Raw genomic sequence first — 18,901 nt, 5'->3', positions numbered from 1 at the left:
TACTACACCAAATGCCAGTGTTAACCATAACTTTTCAGACACTTTCTTCTACATCACATAATGGCGTTCTGTAAGTTACATTCCATCCCACCTCTTATTATCCATGTGAAACCCTCAAAAATACGAGATGTTCACTTCCATACTTGACACCCCCCTTTCCTCGGAACACAGTTAGGCAATCCAGTTCATGTGAGCCTGGCATTGTGAAATACTGGCTCCCTGTGAAGTACACAACCACGGCTGATTTAGATCTGGTTTTCATGCTTTTACGCACACAATATGTCCCACTGGACTCAGATTGAGGCCAGGTGGTTACTGTTTTATTTGGTTCACAAAGATCCAAGCTTCATTAAGCTTTTTTTACAAAGAGCACATATTGGTGGACAATTAATAATCTCTCCCTGCCTGTGAGATAAAACAGCAAAGCCATGACAGAAATAAAGCAGATATCAAATGCAAAGCCTTGATAGTAACCTGATGGAAAGCTATATTTAAAGAGGTGGCTCACTGGAAGCTATGACCCTCTGAATTTCTGGTGAGGAATACACGGTGCTCTGGGGCCCCAAAGAACCTGGGCTCTGAGTTCTCACAACCTGTTTTTAATTTTGTTTGGGGTAAGAGGGAAGAGATGGGAGGGACAGCACAGAGAGATTCAGAGGGGAAATCCGAAGCTAACACTGGAAAGCACAAACACCACACACCAAGTTCTACAACCCTCATTGGGAGTAAGACACGGGGAAGCATTAATCCAACATCCATCAACAGTCCAATTCCTTACATACTATGTATATGAACTAAAGGGTGAAAGAGGGTACAGGCAGACACTGACATCTGGGGTTCGCAGGGTAGAATCAAAGTCCTGGAGCTCTGTCTCCTGTGGTTGGTGTTCTGTAAGTCTGCCTCTAACCATTCCACTCTTTCGTTTTGATGGGAAGCTCTGAGATCCCTTTAGGTAGAAATTCTGACTCTCATCTGATTGGCTATAGTTAAATGACTGCAAACCCCTTTCTGATCTTCCACAAAAACTATGGAGGAAGCTAAAAAAGAGCCTGCAATTTTCTAATTCCCACTCAACAATATTCTAAGGTGGTTCTTAAGTTGTGTGCCACTGAAGTGGACTGAGTCATTCGACAGAGAGTCAGGGTTTGTATCTCCCCCACTGGAAGCAGAGGTGAGAATGGGGAATATAAGTTGAAAGGGCAGGTTTTCCCATTACTTTAGCTTTCTGTTCACAATTTTCCTCATATCTATGGTGCTGTTCTCCAATGTCTGCTAACAAGTGCTAAAAGGAAAACAAGAGCCCAGTAATGGGAGAAATACTTGAATCAATTATACTTGACAGTTGGGTTTTCCCTTCTCCAACTTCTCTCTGGTTTACAAGTATTTAGCTAGTTCTAAAAAGGGGAGAAAGTGTGTGCCAGAGCACACACACAGAGCTCAGAGGACGGTGTAGGAGTCTGTTCTCCTCTTCCACCATATAGTTTCCGGAGGCTGAACTCAGGTCATCAGACTTAGCAAATCCCCTTACCTGCTGAGCCGTCACACCAGACCCTCTTCCTCTCTCCTCCCTGTCCTCAGCCCTTCTTTGTCACTGATGCTTTGTGCATACGTTCACGGAAGGTACTTTAGGATGCATATTATAAAGTTAGATTTTCTTCCTAATAAACTGCTCCAGGTTGGTGAGATGGACTTAAGTGTGTCAACAGCTCATGCCCCGCAGGTGCTGTGCCATGGAGACTAAGGGAGAACTCTGCCTAGGCCACTGCACACTTCCTGGTGTCGGGTATATGGAAACATGGGAAGAGTCACAAACACAACTTTCTAACATGGGGCTTGTGTAACCCTACCTAGGATAAAATCACCTGAGCCAGCACCACCTCCCTCCTCTGCTTAAATGTCACTTCTCATGGCCTTATTTAAAACTATGATCCCTTGAGCCAGGCAGTGGTGGCGCACACCTTTAATCCCAGCACTCAGAGGCAGAGGCAGGTGAATCTCTGGGTTTGAGGATAATCTGGTCTACAGAGTGAGTTCCAGGCTATCCAGAGCTACATAGAGAAACCCTGTCTCAAAAAAAAAAAAAAAAAAAAAAATCAAAACCAAAACTATGACCCTCTAACTCTGTTCACTCTGCTTTTCTTTAGGTCATAGCACATATCTTTAATGTAGGCTGTGCTTTGTTTATTTATGCTCTGCCTTCTCAACTAGAATTCATGTCCCACGGCCAGAGATCTGGATCTGTTCTGTTTGACATGACATTCCAGGTGCTTAAATTAGTGTCGGGTGCTCAGCAAACAAGATAAAAGTTGAGTGTGGCCTACCCCTGAATGGGTTGCTTTGTTAAGCAGAGTTGGAAACAATTTTCAAGTTAAAAATAATTTCTTTCCAAGAGGAAGAATCTGATTTCTGCTTTTCACTATTATAACTAACTATCATACAAACCCAGCAGGACTGGTTCCTTCCTTCTGTAGCCCTGGCGAGAACGTCGGCATGAACTAGAGAGCAAGGGAAGGCACGTTGGGGCTTCCAAGTGCCTTCAGAAACCCCAGCCAGCTGTGAAGAGCCCCAGGACAATGGTAAGGGCATGGCTTTAGAGTTCTCTCTCTTCACTGGTTCTCTAGAGGTCTGGCTAAGCAGTTCCTGGTTCTCAAATATGTTTTCAAGTGAGCAGGGTGAAGAATTGAAAAAGATCCACAATGTAGGCCTGATAAATTCCAAGACACCCAGCCAAATAGGCAGTTTCCAGGGGCAGCAGGTTACTGTTACTCTCTCCCTCTCCACCAACTGCTCAGGCCAGCAGACCAATGTCTGGTTGCTTTCCAGGGAGCCTGAAGGCATTTCACCTCTATTCCTGCTCACATCCTTTATCTCCAGAGCTCTGAGCCACACCACACACTCTGCTCAACACAGGCTCATAGGGACAAGCACCTCTTCTCAGGCTGTAGCAGGGAAAGGCAAGTAAGAGCCCTTGAACTAAACAGTTCTTCCAGAGATCTATCCACTGCACAATGAGTCATCAAAGCGGCCCATGAGGGGCCTGTGAGCAGATTCACTTAGGCAAAGGACACTTAAGGCTCAATTACCTTAAGACTGGTTATTAATCAAATACTACAGGGATTCCAAAACACAGAATGAAGAGACAGAATTCAAAGCTAAAGGTGGGTGGGCCTTTTTGTTTATTAATATTTATTGTGTGTGTTTAGCTAACCTTTGTAAACTTTGGAGCTAATGCACCTCCATACTTTGTCCTGTCAAGGAAATGCATCTTATAGCAGAGAGTTGGCCATTTGCCAAACCAAACAATCCCTGAGTCAGCAGCAGCAAGCAGAGTTGCCATACTGCTAACTTGTCAAACACACATACTGGGCTTTGCCTAACAACAATGGACACGTGCCTGCTAGGAGCCCAGGCCCTTCCGAAGACAGATGAGCTATAAATCCACAGAAAGAGTGCAATCACTCTCAGTCAACCAGACCACATTCGTCCTCTTTTTAAGAGATGTTTCTTTGGCTAAAACGCCTGGATCCATGACATGTACTAATCAGTGCTGCAAAGCAAGAGAAGTGACATTCCCAAATCAAGGGACCAGAGAAGATCCCAGAGACAAAAGACCTACAATTCCAAAGAGAAAGGCCTTACTCCAGATTAGAACAAGCAAGTGGCAGAAGGCCACTGCAACACAAGAGCTAGGTTCTGAATTTAATCTGCATGTTATACTATAGCGATTTGCTTAATTAAACTGTTTCGTTCTTTCACTAATCCATTTCAGCTCACTGAAACATGTGAGTCAACTAACGGCTACTGTTAGCTGTCAAAGCTCAATTCCATTCTGGCTCTAAGTTAGCTTTATTTTTTGAAAACCCAAACTAAATGCACTCTTGTTTTATTCTAGAATCTGGGCATGCAGAGCAACCACAAACTGTTGCAAACCACTTAGCTCTAGCAGCTGCCACCAAGACATAGTAGTAGCTAAGGCTGGAAATCATAAGATGTCCAGGATGAGTTACAATCGTGAATATGCTCAACACAGAGATCTTCCCGCCCGGCAGAGGCCAACAGGAAAGCGGGGGGAAAGAGTAGCGATACTACCAACAGCGTCAAGATTCAAAGACGGGAATTTCTGAATTACTCCTTAGCAAAAATGAGATGGCCATAAAAATTCCAAATAACTATTTCTGTGGTTTCCTATTTTAAGTGAAACCATGGAAATGGGGAGAGGAAAGAAAGGCAGTGATTGGACATGTGCTGTAGGACATGAGGAAAAGGAGCTGGACTTTATATTATTGTTTTATTATATTTACTTACTTATATATTGGGGACACATGTGCTGTCACAAAAAAAAAAGTCAGAGGACACTTTCAGAAGACAGCCTGTCTTTCTAGCATATGTAGTTGAGGGACTTCACTCAGGTCATCAGACTTGGTGACAAACATCTCTTGCTGAACGATCTTACTGGCCCTGGAAGTTTATCCTATTTGATGTAATTAAGTCTTTACAAAAATAGTAACATCACTCCATTTCATAGATGAAAAACCTTAGATTGTAAGAGAGTAATGCTTCTGGGTTACATAACTTAAACCAGAGGTAAGGGAACGGCCCAGGTACCTCTAATTCCAATTTCATTCAGGTACCCCGATTTCAATTCCATCACTCATTTCCTTATACTTTATATCATGCAGAGTCTTATACTGAACAATGAAGAAAACTGGAAGGTTTTTAATTATTTCCAAACCTTCCTAACTATTAGCAAGTTGATTTTAGAAAAAAAAAAAAAAAGGAGGGGGGGACTGAGACTGTGGCTCAATAGTAAAATGCTTGACTAGCATTCAAGAACCTTACATCTGATTCCCCAGAAATGCAAGGGGTTAGGGAGCAGATGGTATCACTATAAACAAAACAAAAACAAAAACAACAAAACAAAACAAAAACCTAAGTTCATAAATGTTGCTATAAAAGAATTCAATGCCCGAGCAACATCTTAGATGTGCGATATGTGTATCTAAATAGTATCATTAAGGAGAAGCCCATTGTCCTTAATAATTTTATATCTCAAACACCACTTCCTGACCTTTGCCAGGTGCTGACCCTCACTGAAAACCTCACTCCGTCTGTGCTCTTTTGGTTTTGTCATGTGGAAGAAGAACGAAGAAGCAAACCCCGATCCCTTGGAAAAACATGCATTTTCAGTGATTCCCAATAGCCAGCCTAACACCTGTTCCTAAAGGAGAGGCCCGTGATCATGCAGCCCTGTGCATAAGAAGCCTTAGCCTCGTGGCCATCCTCAGGACTGCCCAGGACACTTTAGTGGCCATGTGTACCAATCCACACGAGTAAGAATACAGAACAAATGAAGAAGACAAACAGAAAGGCAAAGGTACTAGAGAAAAAGCACTCCAGATTTCTATAAGTCCATGATCTAGTTCACAGGAAAAGAAAATTGTTTTCTGCAGTAAAATGCTGGGCTAGGGAGGCAGAGAGTGAAGTGGGAACTGCTTCAGTTCTTCCAGGCTATTAATCTTGTCCTTGCTCCCTTCCCTCTCCCACAGTCTTATTTTCCCAACCTTTGTATAACACATATGGGGCTGGGGGTTGGCCTCATCCCTCTGGATTCAAGTAGTAAATCTGATGATTAAGCTACAGTCTCCAAAAAATAAAAGTTCTCAACACCCACCTGGTTCCCATAGAAACATCTCCTGGAAGGAGAGAGTAAAGGCAGACACTTTCTAGGCACTTCACTTCTCTGTTTGGTCTTTTGAGATAGGGTCTCTCTGTGCAGCCATGGCTGGTTTCTCTCCACATAACTATCCTTTTATTCACGCATACCCCAATTTCAAGACAGTCCTACCATAAACTAGACTTGTCATTTTTCTTGAAAATCGTTTTCCTTCTCTGTACAAATAATTCTTTTTTTGATAAAGCAGACAGAAGCCTGAAGGGGAAAAGCTGGAGCACTCTCACGTCTGCAACTCAGCACCTGCCGAACCTGACAGACCAGTGCTTCTCAGCCTTCCTAATGCGACTCTTTAATACAGTTCCTCATGTTCTGGGGACCCCAACCATAAAATTACTTTCATTGCTACTTCATAACTGTAATTTTGCTACTGTTACGAATCATAATGTAAATATCTATGTTTTCCAGTGGTCTTAGGCGACTCCAGTGAAAGATTCATGTGAAGTCCTCAAGGGATCCTGACCCACAGGTTGAAAACCACTGCAAATAGAGACAATGTGCTTTTTAAAATTTCCATGTTAATTATCATATTAATTCCCAACAAACCAATGGAAAACATATCTATTAAGATCAACTTACTGTAGACTGTACTTTAAAACTGAGATATAACCAATAAAGCAGCAAAAATCTGGAACCTGGTAGTTGTCCTTGATACTAAATGAACCACATCTGTATTTGATAATGAACTTGAAGAATTTCATCACAAGAAGAATTTCTCAGAGAAAATAAAATGTCTCTTGGGTAAAAGAAATTAAACACAATTTCCCTCATCTAATTCAAAACAACAAACACTAATTTGCTCTAGTCCCAGAATTTGAGAAGAAATTACGATGTCTGTAATTGCTTTTATTGATGAGCGCCTGGGGGCAGAAAACAAGAGGACACTGAATCTGGAATCCACAGTGACACGGGTGGGTGGTCTTCCCACACGGCCTGACTAGGGGAATCCATCTCCAACAACACAACGCCTGACTGGTGGGCACAGCACGGGTTACTGGAGTTGCAAGACAAGGAGGCCTCTCAGACCCGAATGGCATTTGAGGTAGGTACTGGAACCTCAGGCCAATACTTCTGGCAAAGAACAGTCATATCTTTGAATATCACGTTACAACTGACAAGTTCCAAGTTGTAAAAGGGTCGGTCGATTTCCTCTGTCTCCTTGAAGACTATAAAGTCAATGTTAACATTTCTCTTGTCTAAGTGAATCAAACTTGATCTTTTATCTTTTTAATCTCTCCTTCTGAATTGTGATTTTTAAAATAAATTTTTACTTTATTACAAAAATTGGAAATAAAATCATCATTCACCAAAATTAAGCAGACCTAGAGACTATACAATTTAATGAACTTATGTACATAAGGACTGGTGTTTTGTTTTTGCAGCACTTATATTATCTTGGAGAATGTTTTCTCATACAAATTTTTCCAACCCGATCAAAATTCTTATAACCTAATCTACACAGACGTAGGCCCTTTATCTTTTATTTGTCTATATTTAGAGGTGGAAATAATAATATTAACCAGTCTTTTGCTTATCTGAACAAAACACAAATGTATACAACATATTAAGCCTCTAACTATTAAACATATGTGTGATCAAAGAATGGAAATAATTAAGCAAGAAAAATTTTAAAGAAATGAAAAAAAGAATAGACTCTTCTCACATAGATGAGATATACAGTGCATTAAAATAACATCATTTATCTAATAGTATAAGCAAATATGTTTTAAATATCATATTATTTTATTTATCCTTTTGAGATCTCGAAAACACCTCTTACAAAACCATTTTCTATGATTCTAGAAAAGAAATACTGTCCTGAGGTATATGTTAATTATAGTCTGCTCCTGTGAAAATTCGGCCAGAGCTCTGATAGAACAGCTGGAAAATGTGTTAGCACAGACCCTTCATCAGGATGGAGAAGAAAACCTCAGCAAATCCTACAGTCACTGGCCCATCAGGGGACACAGGGTGGTGCTGTATTTGATGCCTGAGCACTAGGCATTACTATATGTTTACAAATTATGTGAAGACTAATGTATTTTCCTGTTCATCTTCAAGCATCTATGAACCAAGATGGACTCACGAAGCATATGCTCTCTCTCATCACTGGTTGCTTTTTAAATCAATTATTTCTATTATTTTATGTGACTGTTTTTTTGCCTGCATGTATATCTGTGTACCACTATGTGCCTGGTGTCCACAGAGGCCAGAAGAGGGCATTGAACCTCCTAGAACTAGAGTTATTAGTAGCTGTGATCCACCACGAAGGTTCCAGAAATCAAACCCAGAGCCTCTGGAAGAGAATATGGGGCTCTTAACTGTTAAGCCACCTCTCCAGGTTCTTTGTCTGATTTTAAAGAGTAGTTAAGTATGCTCATTCTTAAGGTTATGTTATCTAGCTTCTAATTATTTATCTGGCTTTGCCATTCATGGTCAGCATGTCTACACAAGGAAATGCAGTCACATTTAAACACCTGTGAAATAAAACATAAGCTTTTGTGGAGAGAAGGGAATAAAAGTTTCTACTTCATGAACACAGAAATACTGCTTAAAGGTTTTTAAAGACTAGAGACAAAAGCAGAGAGTATTCTTTGAGAAAGCTGACACTAAGGAGTAGTTTTAAGATCCTGTTAGAGGCAAATGTCTCCAGAAGTGACACACTGGACGCCTCCTCTTCCTAGTTCTTATTCCTCTCAGGAAGCCTGGGACAAGGTGACAGCCCTTCACCCCACCTCACATTCCAGCACACATGTTGATTTTTACAGATATAAAGAATTTAAGAGTTATGAAATTATAGAGGCTTTCAAAAGTGAGGTCCCAGTCAACCAGATGATCTTAGGGAAAGTTACTCAGCTATAGGATTAAATCTTGATTCTACAGAAAGCACTATTTCGAAAGAGAATGTCAGGACTCTAATAAGTGTACCTGAATTAAAAATCCACTTGTTGGGAGTGGAGAAAAATATAAACAAAAAGCAATACAGAAAAAAAAGAATCCAATTGTTAAACTAAAAATTGTCTTTTTAAAAGAGACTAAAGAAATGAAATAATAATCATATATTTGTCTCCAGTCTGAAAAAAGATATTGACTAAATATTTTAATTTAGAAAATTATACTTTAAAGGGTCTTTTGCCTGCATGTGTGTCTATGCACCATGTGTGTGCAGTTCCAGGACAGGACACTGGACTCCTTTAGGACAGGAATTACAGACTGTTGTGGGCAGCTGTGGATGCTAGAATCAGACCTGAGTTCTTTGGAAGGGCAGCTAGTGCTCTTAACTACTGAACCATGCTCCCAGCTCCTTAACAAGAGTCTGCAGTGTCAAATGCTAACAGGTAATGTTTATTCACTTCAAGCTCAGGGCGGTGGTGCACACCTGCAATCCCAGCACTCAGGAGGTTGAGGCAGGAGAAACGTGAGCTTGAGCCCAACATGGACTACACGTGATTTTTTATCCTTTTTACATCAAATCACTGTGTATCTTACAATAAAGCACATTAATTAATAGTAAAACAACCAAAGCAAATTATATTAAACAGAGTTTAGATTGCCAATATTTTTAGCATCTGTAGCAAATTTGGGTTTCTTCCACTAAACTCAAACACAGTTATTTTTAGTAACTACAAAAGAGAGAATCAATCTCAAGTTTTAAATAAGCAGACAAAACAAAATGTGCACTTCATTCATCAAATTACAAGTAAATTATATTTATGACACCCCAAATTATTTCAAAATCATTAAAAAATACAAACAAAAGAAAGTGAGAGGAATTAGACCATTAGTATAAATCTTTTTTTTTTTTTTTTTTGGTTTTTGGTTTTTCGAGACAGGGTTTCTCTGTGGTTTTGAAGCCTGTCCTGGAACTAGCTCTTGTAGACCAGGCTGGTCTCGAACTCACAGAGATCCGCCTGCCTCTGCCTCCCAAGTGCAGGGATTAAAGGCGTGCGCCACCACCGTAGTATAAATCTTAAATCTCAATAAGAACATTCTATAATCAAATACAATAAAAAGTAAAGCAAGATCAACAAAAACATTTCTAACAAATAGCTACCACATACCAAGTGCTGTACTAAGCACAAGGAATGGCATGCACTTACCACACTCAGCACCTGCAGCTCCCTAAGGGCCCTCACAGTCCAATTTAGTCTCTGGAAAACTTAGACTGTCTGAGAAACATTATCAAAGATAATGGAGGCGCTGAGAAAATCCAATCCTCAAGGAAAAGTTTTTGAGTTTTTTTTTTTTGGGGGGGGGGTTCTTCTTTTAAGAATAAGTTTGGTTCTCTCAGACAAGAAAAGACAAGAACAGCAACTTTATAATTGTCGAGGAAGCAGAGGATATTGACCAGCTGTTCCCCAAGTCCAGGAGGACTAGCGTAAAGGATGTGGGCTCTAAACATGAGAATGTGAGGCTAAAGAAGCGGGGAAAGGAACTCTTTGGGGAGGTTGTAAAAATCTTCTGTGAAAAGCAACTCCAGTTTTTTATACAGGGCAGTTAAATCAGAGTTCTCAGGGAAAGATATGGACTCTATAATAATGTGGGGAATCTGCAGAAAGTATGCCTGACTCCAGACAGCAACTAATTAAGCAAAAGCCAGTAGCTCGGAGTGGTATTGCTGTCAAGGGAACATCCCAGCTACATGAGTGGGAATCTTCCTTTCTAATTAATGGCCTATAGTTTATAATGGAATGTCAAGTATTCCATTCTCAGGGCTCTTGCAAGTAGTCACAGATGGTATGATGAAGATGATGACGATTCTGCTTATATACAATATGTCTTATAAATCACTCCACTATATGCACTGTTTAGAAAAAGGTGAAGTTCATTATATAATAATTTTTAAAAAAAAAACAATACAATGGGATCAGCAGTACACTAGTGCCTATCATCTTCTTTTCTTAAAATATTTCAAGACTTGATAAGGCAGTTACTAATAGATGAGGAGGAAATCAATGGCTCCATTGCTTCCAACACCTATGTGCCTACAGAGGGACATTCTTTAGATCCTGAGTACGGCTGCTATGGGCCATTCACAGCATGATACCTTCATATTCTCTGAGAACAAAACAGTCATTTCATCAAGTCCTTCTTGGACATTAGGAGGCAGGCAATAGAAGCTAAGTTATAGTTATATGCAAATTATATGTATAAACAGATTCCTTAAGGAAATCCCAAGAACGAGCTTAGTGTCTTTCTGGTGCCACATCTTCTATATTATGAAGGCAGCAAAACCAGAATTCTGTCTTTCACTATAATGGATAGCATCTTTTTGCCCTGGCGATTAAAGATTGAGCACTGAGCCAACAGATAATGAAACACTGTCCTAAGAGCCATGCTAGACATGTGCCAGTGCTACACTGGCCAATTTACACTAAATACCAACACCTTCAGCTTACGGAAGATGAGGAAACAACCTCGGAAAGCCTGCCTTCCTGTTAGATAAACTGCCCTATCACTTGGCTCTGATACCGGCTTTATTACATACAAATATGTTGATCAGGTTCCTTCTAGGATCTGCATTAATACTTCAAGAAGTGAATTAAAGTGAAATATCATTAAGCTGATATCACTTTATTCAAAAATACATAATTCAAAGCAACTGATATTCTCTAGGCAACCAGCAGCCTGACTGCTCTATAATAAAAATCAGATAATGGAAAACTAGTTCATTCAAAGCCCACATTTTCCAGCTCCTTGTGTTTTGCATTAAGAAGGCTTCACTATATTTGAGAAGGCAGCTAAATGCCAAATGCAGTCAGAGTCCCGTTTCTACTGGCATTTCACTGCTGGTAGCTCACGTTCTCTTGTGTATTACTACTAGGATGAGCCTGACCTGGCATAGGTGCTACTCAGCCCCTCTACTTTTAGAAGCTTTCAGGGTGGGGCAATTTTGCCTGAACTAGAACTCTGTATCACTAAGACATGATTAGTCTACTTCCTGTAGCAAAGGAAGAACAGATGGAGTCCTCTGCTCCTTCTGAGACAAGCTCTCACATGCTGGGCTTCAGTAATTTGTTTGAAGTGAATTCCCAGATCACATATATCTATATTCAAATGTAAGAACAAAGACACATTCCAAAGACAGCTCTGAGCACTTCTGGAATATCCATTTATTTGAATTATCTTTCTGCCCTCCTCCACAGGCATAAATAATAGAGGATGGTTATAGTCTGAATGGTCATCACTTATAAATTAAGGTAAATAGCTAGCTTCATGAAGGAGCTTAGCATTTATGGACCTTTTATACCCATCTGTTCTTCTTCTTCAACTCTTCACACTTAAAATACCAGTATTCTCCCCTAGTAAGAACACACATGAGGGGCTGGAGAGATGATTCAGCAGTTAAGAGCACTGGCTGCTTGTCTAAAGGTCCTGAGTTCAATTCCCAGCAATCACACGACAGATTACAAGCATCTATATCAGGGTACAATATCCTCTTCTGGCATGCAGGCAGACATGAAGATAAAGCACTCATACATAAAAATATGCAAATAAGTATAATTTTAAAAGAACACATGTAATATATATATACTGTATATAATAAGATGTTAAATTTATTGTGTGTGATACTTTTGTGGGAAATTGGCATTTTCAATGCTTAAAGTAATATATATAGCAATTTTATTAAACATCGATGCTATTAATTTTAATGTCACATCTGAGATAACCTATGAGTAGTGGGATAATAAATTTCTAAAAATTAATCTTATTTGCAATGGAATATGTCTATGAAGAATATCTTAGGGCAAGGGAAGATGTGAACTCAAGTTCTCTTCAAAAATTCACAAGATTAAATAAAGAAGGAGACAGCCATTACTCTCATGGAAAGTATTTGCTTGTATTATTTATTGTATTTGAAGGGTTCACTAGCCCAGGCTGGCCTCAAATCACACTGATCCTTCTGCCTTAGCCTCCTCAGAGTCAATGAGCCACCATGGCCAATTCTTGCTTTTTGAAAACAGAATTATGGACCTTACTTTTTCCTCAACAGATGTAGACAACTATTTCTATTATCAGATAAATTGATTCTAAGCAAGAACTTTCCCCTTTCTTTTGGTTAAGTATATGAACTTTGACATAACATAATTTTATCAAAAGTTACATATAATCTAACCAATATGCATGAAAATAAATGACAATGATAAGCTGGTAGTAACTGAGTCAATAAATAATATCATAAAAATCATATTGTTGTCATCTATCTACCTAAAATTACGTGTGCATGTGTGTGTGTGTGTGTGTTTGTGTTATCGGTCTGTATATGAGTGCGTACAACTGGACAAAAGGAAGATTCCAAAAACAACTGCACTTGCATTGTAAAATGTGTGAAAACATTGCTGAATGCAATGAAAATAATAAAATTTAAACATCTGCCATCTCCTACTGAAGGAGTCGAGACTCTCCATGGTGAGTCTACACTAACTACAGAAAGGAAAATCTTCAGACTGGCACAATGCACAAAGTAGAGTTGAAATAAGACTTCTTAAAAAAACAATTTCAAACAAAACATGAAAAATACACTTGTTAAATTTTATTATTAATGTTGGGATGTATATTTAACTCACGATATACAATGGAGTGTATGTGGAGTCCATCCTTCCTTTCCACCTTTATGGGGGCTCCAGGAATTGAATTCAGCTCATCAGGCCTATGGAACAAGTGCTCTTATCCACTGACCTATCTAGCTGGCCTGCACCTGCTATATTTTAAAACGCTGTTTTTGGATAAAGACTTTAGGCCACATTTAGTCAATAAAATTTTAATTGCAGAGATCGACATCTCTTGGTTGTAAATATTTTGGCCTACATTATTGTTGTGCTTCCTGTCCTACATTATAACTACTTAAAAGTTTGTTCTGTTTTAGGAGAGGGTATTGGAAGAGTAAAGCCAATCATGTTTCCCTAAGGTGAATGGACAACATCTAGGGTAGACATTAAATGCCACTGCCTGTATATTCACTAACAGTAGCAACTGTTAGTGCTAAGAGTATCAGATGTTCCCTTTTATATAAAGCAAAACTCAACAAGAATCTCCTCCCTATACCGAATCATGAAATTACTAAAAGAATAATGAGTGTTGGGGGCTTTAATGACAAAACATCATACAATGAAAATAGTCGTCCCTTACTCCCTTTTGACTCTTCTAGCAAAGTGTCCATGCTTTATCTATTCCAAGGGATGTGTTTATTTTCTTACATTCCCAAGGAGCCAAAACTTGAAGCAACAGGTCAAAAGGGCAGTTTAAACCCCTTTAGCCTAACATTCTACTATATAAACAGACACGGAGGCTGTCTGATGTTAACACGCCCTCATCACCACCATCAATCAATGATTTACAGAGGCCTTTCCAAGCCCTGCGGTTTTGTCCTTGTCTCCATGTCTCTCTTCAACTATCTATCCAAATGGATCTGAAAATCTGCTTCTTTGCTTCTCCAAAATGACTCATGCTAATATAATGTATACTTTATTTAATGAACTTTTCCCTTGTTAGTGTCTCTTGGTTTGCTCTCTACTCTTGTATGTTGTTACTTAAGGGTAATCTTTATACTCTTCTATACCCTTTCCTATCAAATTCATGGGCCAGTAACCATTTCAGCTATGAATTATAAATGATGCTCCCAAAATGTATGCACTTTTTCTTATGCACTAAACTCATTTGCCCATCTGTAGTAAAAATGTAAACCCAAAATATAACAAAAACTTACATTTTCATATCAATAAATAGTGTTCAGTGTCTTTTCTAAAGGTACAGACACAGGTAGACAGGAAAGATTGTTTTGGCAGTGGACAAGTACAGTTGAGAAAGTCCTTGAATTCCTGATCTCCTGCCTTCACCTCAAAACTAAATGCTGGGATCACAAACATGCACTACCACATCCAATCCATACCATTCAGCTCTAGATACTGAACTCAGGATTCCCCTATGGAGGCATACTACCAACTGAGCTATATCCCTAGTCTTAAGATAAACTAATATCTCAGAAATGTTCACTAAGATTTGAAGTGAGAAACCTCATTTCATATACAAATGCTCACCAATCTGGTAAATCTAGCCCTTTCACTTCAACAACTTAGGTCATTCCTGTGTCATTCCTTGTTTTCAAATAAATGGCTACAAAATAAAATGACTTCTTTATTCCAGTTCAATCTCTGTAATTCAAAAAGCCTTTGTCCTGCTTCACCTTTCAAGGACACAACTTTATTTTGCACTATGTATGATTGTACTTTTCAAATGTTATCTATGCAGCAAACCCCAAGGATTCCACAGAGAAGAAAACAATGTTTCTACCCGCATGGGATTTAGAATTTTGTCAAAGACATAAAGAACAAATAAGTCTATACCATGAGGTGATGGAAATGCCGTAGAAAGGAAGAGCAGCAGAGAGAATATTATCACATTATGAGACCCAGATTTTCTGAGTAAACAGTATGTTCTTCCAACAAATAAATGAAGCCAAGCATGTCTAATGTGCAAGCCTACCTACATTTTCTTAATGTTTTTGTATTTCAACTTAAATAATTTAAAAATGCCACACCAAGAATAATACAGGAAACGTACAGTCATTTAGAGGTATAGCTTACTTCAGAAATAACCAACTGTAATTTTACTTTTTAAACATTTTGGGGGAATTTTATAAGTCCTGAAATTTTACTTTTTGAGATTAAAATTAATACAATTATTTCTCTTTGATTCTAGTGTTTTTGTTGGCTCCAAGATGTATCCCTAAAATTGTATCTCAAGCACTAACAAGTTTCAAATTATTTCATGATACTAGACTCCATAAAACCTGAATGTATATCGAGAGTGTGTCTCCTCACTACTTCACATTTGTAACATAAAGTCCAGCACAGCTTCAAATTTGGGACCTACACATTAAGACCTATAGTAACACTAGACATCTGAGACATGAGCTTTGTTTAAAAACAGTTGTTCAACTGTCTGAATCACTGAAGTGTATAATTCGTCTCAACTGTTTACAAAGAGCTGAAACAACTGGAGAAAGCAACAGAGGAACACTGTGGGAGATGAGGTATTACTAAGGATTTGAGCCAGAGAAAAGAGGCACAGACATCAATTGCCCCATTTCGCACTCAGAAAGTCACAATTATTTGCTTTACCATCTAAATAATAAAATGCACCTTTAAGGAATTCAAATTTTCTTCACAAAACCTTCATCATTATTACGTTCCACACAGCTCCAGTCTCAAGTTACAAATGAATGAATGAATGAATGAATGAATGAACAAATGAATCAATGCTAATATTTTAGTGTTCATATAAATACCATGGAAAACTAAAGGTTCTTGGTCTTTTAAAAAAATATGCCAGAGTCAAATGTAAATGTTTTAAATTTCTGAATACTAAATTAGGTTCCGGGTGATGTTAAGTCTTCTCTTATTGCTATGACCTTCTCATGAAGAATCTTTTCAAAGCCTTAAAGATTTAGGAAGCAATGATAAACTTCCATCTGCCTGAGGGCATAACATTTCACAATTGTTGTAAGGAGCTGTGGTAGGCTGCGTTCCCGCCCAGCTCCACACGGCTAGCTTTACCCGAAATAATTACACGGAAACTGTATTCTTTTAAACACTGCCTGGCCCATTAGTTTCAGTCTCTTATTGGCTAATTCTCACATCTTGCTTTAGCTCATTTCTAATAATCTCTGTAGCACCACGAGATGGTAGTTTAGCAGGAAGGATTCTAGCCTACATCCGTCTGGGGTTGGAGAATCATGGCGACTCACTGACTCGGCTTCTTTCTCCCAGCATTCTGTTCTGTTTACTCCGCCTACCTAATTTTCTGTCCTATTAAAGGGCCAAGGCAGTCTCTTTATTTAACCAATGAAATTAACACAAAACAGAAGACTCTCCCCCATCATTTCCCCTTTTTCTATTTAAACAACTGCATCCCACCACCCGGCTAGCTTTACACCCGAAATAATTACACGGAAACTGTAGTCTTTTAAACACTGCTTGGCCCATGTGTTTTAGCCTCTCACTGGCTAGCTCTCACATTTAGATTAACCCATTTCTAATAATATGTGTACCTCCAAGAGGTGGTGGCTTACCGGTAAGATCCTAACCTGCATCTGCCTCGGAGAGGAGAATCATGGTGACTGCCTGACTTGGCTTCTTTCTCCCAGCATTCTGTTCTGTCTACTCCGCCTATCTAAGCTGCTGTCCTATCAAAGGCCAAGCAGGTTTTTTTATTAATTAACCAATGAAATCAACACAAAACAGAAGACTCTCCCACATCACACAATTGCACAGGAACACACATGTTGTAGGCCACTCCTCTTTATGTACTGCATGACGACCAATATCATCCTTCCTTAGTCTGGTTCCAGGAGAAAAACAACACAGGCTCAGCTGAACTTTTGGCTAAAGTCTGAGTCTATAAAAAGTGTCATGCTGGGGGAAAGGGGACAATGTCGATCAGTCAGTCTACAATGTCCTAAAAAGTCTTATAGTGTTTTGGCACGGTGGTTCACGCCTTTAAACCCAGCACTTGGGAGGCAGAGGCAGGCAGATCTTTGTGAGTTCGAGGCCAGCCTGGTCTACAGAGAGTTGCAGGACAGCAAGAGCTATAGCACAGAGAAACCCTGTCTTAAAAAACAAAAACAAAACAAAAAGTCTTATGTTAGAACAAGAAACCACCATTATACTACTGTAAAGGCCAGAGTTTGTGTTCTATTCAAAACAAAACAAGAGATGCTAACTTCGCTTCATTCTCAAGAGTAGAGAGAAAAAGAAGGAACATACCGCATCTGTGATGTCGATCTCATACACCCTTTGGAAAGTCCTGCGCTCGAAGAAGACAAGTTTGCCGTTGCCACATCCCCTCTGAACAGAGGTCCCAGTGACTATGAGTTTATCATCAGGACTGAAACAGCAGTCAGTCCTACACACAAGAGAGACGACAAGTATAAACCCAGGGCTCCGACAGCAGTGTAGCGATAATGCGTGAACTAAAAACACATAAACATCCCCATAAAAAAAGCTAATGCCTACACATTGGCCTAAACATCAGGCGTTTAAAATAATTTGCTTAATCTTTACAATAACGTTATAGGTTAGATGTCCTCCTCACCGCACTAATGAGGAGGCTAACAGAGAGAGGTTAACAAGCCTTGCTCATTAACACACAAGAATGGGATACATCTGGGACTCAAATGTAGGCAGTCTGACTTCAGAGTGTGCTTTTAATTTCCATATCATGACATGTTGTAATGTAGAGAGAGTGTGAGAAACATGCAATACGGAGTATCTACAGACAAACAAACACATCTGATAAAGTCATATTAGCTTTGGCCACTACAAAACTACTTGTACTGCCCCCGTCACCTCTATCACCTCCAAATGGCGTCAGTCACATCAAGTCAGCTTCACAAGAGAAGGAAGCTGCACTGCTGGAAACAAGCTGCTGTCTTTGGCTCTGCAGTTTTTATTGTGGATATTCTACACTTTATGCAGAGAAGTTATGGGGTCGGCATTGTTTCAGCAGGTGTAATGGCTCTAAACCCCTCATCTGTTCTAAACTGGCAATTGCTGGTAGGTTTACTTTTTAACAACTAACGCTCAGGCTGTGGGCTGTGCTGGCGTGGGCGCTCTACTACCACACGGTTTCTCTCATTTGAACCTCCCTGTTGGTCATTATTTAACACAGATGTAAAGTTTCACTTCTTCCAAAATAGAAACCGTTTCCTAGGCACCAATTATAGGACTTAGAGGTTAAATCCCACCTCAGCTGCCTCAGAATAATCTTTGAAAGCTTCAGTTGCCAGACTTAGTAGACTGGAGATAACTATGTTTGGTCATTCCTGACAAAACAGTGTGAATAACATAAAAAGCTCTGTGTGTATATAACAAATATACATATAAAATCAGGGACAAATTGACATAATTTATCTTCAAAACAAATATGCAAAATTAAAAAAATACTTATCAAATCCCTTTCCTAGAAGATTAAAATACTTGATGCAAATTAACATTAAAATAATTGTTCACCTATGCTGATCAAATAACAAAATACGCTACTTGTGCTTGTGGGCCTGGAGGATGACTCAATGTTTAAAAGCACTGGCTGCTCTTCTAGAGGACCCAGGTTCAATTCTCAGTATCCATATTGTGGTCCACAAACATCTATAACTCCAGATATAGGGGATCT

At 39.3% G+C, this 18,901-nt stretch overlaps 1 protein-coding gene across 3 annotated transcripts in view; it reads right to left on the bottom strand.

Moving 5' to 3' along the window:
* Positions 1-18,901, bottom strand: part of Wdr70 (WD repeat domain 70) — a 212,075-nt gene that overhangs the window by 18,305 nt on the left and 174,869 nt on the right. For all 3 annotated transcript variants that reach the window (XM_057790125.1, XM_057790126.1, XM_057790127.1), the window contains one exon: positions 17,497-17,635. In XM_057790125.1, coding sequence (XP_057646108.1) covers positions 17,497-17,635 — 139 coding nt within the window. The remainder of the gene's footprint in view (positions 1-17,496; positions 17,636-18,901) is intronic.

Source organism: Chionomys nivalis, chromosome 15 (assembly GCF_950005125.1).
Source record: "Chionomys nivalis chromosome 15, mChiNiv1.1, whole genome shotgun sequence".
Taxonomy (NCBI): Eukaryota; Metazoa; Chordata; class Mammalia; order Rodentia; family Cricetidae; genus Chionomys; species Chionomys nivalis.
Note: the sequence above shows the minus strand (reverse complement) of the source record. Positions and strands in the feature narration are given on the sequence as shown.